Source organism: Cephus cinctus, unplaced genomic scaffold (assembly GCF_000341935.2).
Source record: "Cephus cinctus unplaced genomic scaffold, Ccin1 Ccin1_scaffold0695, whole genome shotgun sequence".
Taxonomy (NCBI): Eukaryota; Metazoa; Arthropoda; class Insecta; order Hymenoptera; family Cephidae; genus Cephus; species Cephus cinctus.
The window spans coordinates 475,402-480,691 of NW_014333317.1; the positions used below are offsets into that span (position 1 = coordinate 475,402).

The 5,290-nt window shown below is 37.5% G+C and overlaps 1 protein-coding gene and 1 long non-coding RNA gene across 18 annotated transcripts in view; both read left to right on the forward strand.

Moving 5' to 3' along the window:
• Nucleotides 1–5,290, forward strand: part of LOC107269990 (plasma membrane calcium-transporting ATPase 3) — a 128,900-nt gene that overhangs the window by 113,659 nt on the left and 9,951 nt on the right. For 3 of the 17 annotated variants that reach the window (XM_025087399.1, XM_025087400.1, XM_025087402.1), the window contains one exon: nt 3,910–5,284. The exons of 8 other annotated variants lie outside the window; for them this stretch is intronic. In XM_025087399.1, the coding sequence (XP_024943167.1) occupies nt 3,910–4,131 (222 nt within the window). In that variant the 3' untranslated portion in view covers nt 4,132–5,284. Of the gene's footprint in view, nt 1–3,909; nt 5,285–5,290 lie in introns of those variants that run through there. 6 more of the 17 variants (XR_003060371.1, XR_003060375.1, XM_025087401.1 and 3 more) reach the window with 4 other exon arrangements.
• Nucleotides 21–2,886, forward strand: LOC112494675. Its single transcript, XR_003060381.1, has 2 exons — nt 21–2,434; nt 2,503–2,886. It is a non-coding gene; the product is annotated as an uncharacterized LOC112494675 (long non-coding RNA).

A 5,290-nucleotide genomic window follows, 5' to 3' on the forward strand; every position in this document is an offset into this window, starting at 1 on the left:
CAAGCAAAAAATTAAACACACGAAGACGGCATTACGCACAAACTATGGTGCGTCCGACGAAAAAAACGCACGTGCGACCAGTGCGAAATTTTTTTTTAATTTTTTTTGTCAGCGTATCCCAATCCAAGAACCTCAAGAGAATTTTCACAGCATACATGTATATTCACCCGCAAGATAAATTCCCGTAGAATCAGTAAAATCCCAAAAATTAATTTATCAAAAATTAAAAGTATGACGGAAATTTCAAGAATCTCCCGTTCACTGGAATTCAGGGAAAGTAATGACGTGTCACGGTAAGTCAAAGAAAAGTGCGCATGCGCACAAGCATACGCCCGCACAAGCTGTCTAAAATCCTGTCCGGATATTGCATATTTTTCCATATACTTTGGTGCGCGCGCGTGTGTGTATGTGTGTGTATAGAACAGGAAACCTATTTTTTTTTACCATTGTCCTTCTGGCATCGGATTTTCGAAAGTGAACAATTTTTCAAAATATTTTTTCTTTAAATACTCAAAAAAAGAAAGGAAATCCTAATACGTGCATATTCGCACGAGAAGGCTTCACGATCCAATATGACGTCGAGATGACACGTGGAGAATAATTCGGGACGATATCGGTGCGCGCTGATAATGATTTCAATGATTGCGGGATGACGAACACGGATTCTCGTACTCCTTAATATACCCGCTACGTCGTTATCAAGGTAAATGATATTTAGCCAATGAATTCGTAAAAGTTTCTATCGTTATCCTATATCTATTTCCTTCATACATATATATATATATTATACTATATATACTGTCTTAATGATGTCTGTATTACTCTATCCACTACTTTTTTTTCTCTACGTCATTATATTGTATATCTATATATAATATCCACGCATCCAGTAACACTGTATACGTATAATTACGCTTTAATTAATTCATTGATCTAATTAAAGGATTCATTGTCTTCGTGATTGAGCACGACGAAGGGAAAAGTTTTGAACAAATTTTTTCCTTTTTTTTTTTTAATTTCAGTCACTTGCTTTTATAGATTATGTCTAATTACAAACTCCATGCGTGTTCCGTTGCCATACACATATATATATATATACATCGTTAAAAATATATATACTTTGATATTATATATACCTGTCATTATATAGGGTGTTCAGCAGTAATCCTATGTATAGTAACTTCCGAACACCTTGTATGGACATTTCTATTTCGCACTTTTCATTACTTTTTCATTGAACGGATATTTTGTCGATTATTATACTTTGATCAAGTTCGATTTTTGGAAAATTATTGCAATATCTGGACGTGCGTTATCTGCTATCAAGTTTGACAAAGAGAAAATGTATGAATAACCGTACGTTATTACTTTTCCTTAAGTCCATAGTGTACAGATGTAGTATGAAAAAAGAAACGTCATATAGAGTACTAGAAAGAGGCTGTATCGTAAATGGCACGATAAAGATAAAAAAAGGGAAAAGAAAAATTTCTAAACAAGTTGAAATGTGCCATAATTTTTTTTGGGGGAAAAAAAATTTAATCATCTGACTCGATACTGTCTACACTCGTTACATGTCCTGTTTTCATCACAAACTTACACAACCAATTTTCTCTTGACAAAGAAAAGAATGAAAAGAAAGAAGAGAAAGAAGATGAAACAACCCTATATCTTATTCTGTGGCTTTTCCTCTTTTCACTATATCCTCCTGCTTGCCTGTTAGATGAGTATTCCACAATCGGTGTTCACGTTAGAATAGAATTGATGATTAGATATGTATACCTATATATATTACATACTATATACATGTCTGTTAGCATATTATGTTATATCGATCGATTGTGCATACACGTGAATATGGATTGATTATTGATCGATGTTATCGGATGCGTAGAAATGGCATCGATGGATCTTTATCTTTTTTTTTCTCTCTTGATTTTGAGATAAAGTTTTCCGCAGGCAAAAGCCAATTTACATTTTATTTTAATTTTATCAATTTACAATTTTGGATTTACAAGAGAACCAAAAAATTTGCGTCGTCGGTAAGACCGAGATGGAAAATCGAATTTTGAAAAATGTATTGATTTGTCTTTAACAGATTCGTTACCGTTACGATCATTAACTGAATCTTATAATGATTTTGATCCTCCGCTCAGAGAGTGATCAGTACCACCACATTGACAAAATTAGGCATACGTGTAAAAACACATATGCAGTTTCCCATTGACCGTTAGCGACAATCGATTAGTGAAAAAAAAAAAAAGGCAAAAGTCCAAACTTTTTGTGAAAAGGTACCTAAAACTTTCAACTTCTTCGAAAAATGATAAAGCTAGATCACTGAGACGTATGAAAGATCATCAAAAAGGAAATGAAATGAAAAGTACAGAGATTTTCGAAAACGAAGCTTGGACCCTCAAAAAGACCGAACGAGGATCGCGTAAGTATTTTTTTTTGTTTCTGCTTAAGTTTCTTACTGTCGAAAATTCATTCTTTCCTACGTAATAGGGATTATTACTATTTGACGGTGAATGGGTAACGTCGCTGATGGTGGTGGTGATGGTGATGGCGATGACGATAATAATGAGGATGATTATAATTTTAAGACAAAGTTATCACAGATTATCATGAAGCCGGTTACGTTTGTTGATTATTTTTATGGTCAATGATGATGAAGATCATGATGACGAATCATGATGGTGATGGTGATATTCGCGTATAAATATACATACATAGATGTACGATATTAAGCATACATATATATGCATGCCAGCAAGCCTAATCTGTCGCTGTGTGCCGTTTTGACATGTGCTTGTTATCGAACGATTTATTGTTAGTGTTTAATTTTTCTTGAAAAAAAAAAAAAAGAAAAAAAAATCACCCATCTTCACAGTGGCATCGTGAAATTTCTTATCTTTACGGCGACTGCCTGTAGAGAGCTATTCAAAATTGTCTTTATCAAATCCAAGTGTCCTCGCTTTGAAAAAAAAAAAAAACCATTTGCTTGACGAATAAAAAAATTAATTTTTAAATTTTGCCCAAATTATCGAGGCTTAATTTTCTTATTTTTGGATATTTTATTTTCGTGCTCGTTTTTCTCTTGCACTTTTTCTTTCTAAATTTCACGGCGCCTCTTCTCAAGTATTGCAGCAATTATTATTATTGTTACACACATGCAGTGAAAGAGTGATAGAAAGAAAAGGAAAAAGATATCTGTATACAGGGTGGCGTTCTAATGAGGTAAGAGCTCAATCGACCCCATTTTGAAAATTTCTTAATGCTATCTTTCTTATATGCTGTTCGTCAAGCAAGAGCGAAAAAATTTGTTTTTATTTTTATAAAATTGATTCGCATGCTCCTATCGGAAGTCGTTCAGTCCGATAAGACAATTTTGAGATGATTTAATTCCGAGAAAATATGACGAAAAATTAACATAAACTGTATCCCCCCCTATTACGTAACGTATCGAAGCAATTTATTAGGCTCGAAATATTACAATGCCAAAAATGGGTGATTTCACATATTTGCATGAAATTTGTTACGCAAGCCTTACTACATACACAATAATTCTTAAGTGTGTCACTAACAAGTCGTCCAGGTTGTGTTACACACGAAGGACAACCGCTGCATCACGACCTACATGGGAGAAACGTAAGAGGGCGTTTCTCTAACCTAGCCCCGACCTAACCTAACCAAGTAAAATCCTTAGAAAAAAAAAAAAAAAAAAAAAAAAAAAAAAAAAAAAAAAAAAAAAACACGAAAACCTCAAACCCCAAGAAAACAGTAGTTAAATCCCCAAGATAAGAATCCATAAACTCCCATCCATCTCCATAAGCAAAAATGGTCCCGCCTTAAAAATAGAAAAGAATGCGCCAAATTGAAAGCAAAGAGCTAACATGAAAATTCTATTTACAGATCCGCGTAGTGAACGCATTTCGGCAGGGGCTAGACGCGCGATACGGTGAGCCCAGCAGCGCGACCCTCGCGGAGGTACTACGAAAGCAATCATCCCTGAGCAAACGACTCTCGCAAACGAGCAGCATCGAGTACGCGGACAATATACCGGATGAGCTGACAATACCGGAAATCGACGTGGAGCGTCTCTCGAGTCACAGCCACACGGAGACAGCGGTCTAGAGATGGATCGAGAGTCAAGATGAAAGAGAGAGAGAGAGCGCGAGCGCGCGCGAGGGGGTACGCGAGGGGAAGATAGAGGGAGAAAAAAGTTGGCGACATTGAGGAAGCAGCAGCAGCAGCAGCAGCAGCGGCGAGCAGAAAGAAAAGGAGAAAGGGAGAGCAAATCTCCGTATCGAAGTATGCAGCAGCCACCCGTTGGATTTAAATTCATTGGAGGAGAAAAGCCGAGCGTCGTGGATCGACGTAATTTTCGCGATACCAGATATGATATAATAATGCGCACTGAGCGAATATACATTATAAATAATTAAACGACAATGAATATGGAACGAATGGAGAGATATGCGCGCTCGTATTTTGGATTGTGTCTCTTTCTTTCTTTTTTTTTTCTTTTTTTTTTCTTTTTTTTTTTTTTCTTTACATCTGTCAAATTCGCGATTTACATCGGATGGACGGAAATATTGTTTTGGTGAAACGCAAAGTGGATTTGAGGTTATGATTAGGAGAATCGGTTGGGACGCCTGCTTAAATATTAATAAGGGGCTATCGTTTACGAGGGATCGTTATTGATCGTGGTCGTCGAGCGGGACCGGCAAGACGTTGCCAAGACGTCACGTCCGCGCTTCGTTCGTAATCCGTGGGCGATGGTGGCGCCAGAGACGAATTCGCTCGTCCAAAGAAAGTAAGAGACAACAGTGTACCTATGTGTCTCTCGTGGAAGTTTACGACCTCCGGCCTGCGAGAAGAAACGAAATATATTATTGCGTCACTTCGCGACGATCGTGGGACAACAATCGATAGCGCCGATTGTCTACGTCGTCTGCGCCTACGTTAAACGTCGCCGTGGTCGTCGGTGACGTCACTCGCTCTAGAACCGTACGAAACACCAAGATAGCGTAACCAAAGTAACGCACCACTGCCTCCCCTGTTTCAGTCGTTACGCGAGGATCTCTTTTATTTTCCTATCGTCCTTTGTTTTTGCACCTTGATCCACCTCCCCTTCCCCGTCTACCACATTAAATCCCAATCTCCCCAACTTTCTCAACCCCGTCATTATTTATCATCCCCGTTTACACTGTTATTATATTTATCTTTCTCGTTTCTCCCCTTTCACTTGATTCTCTACGTCTTTCGATATCTCCACCCTTGCCTCATTTCT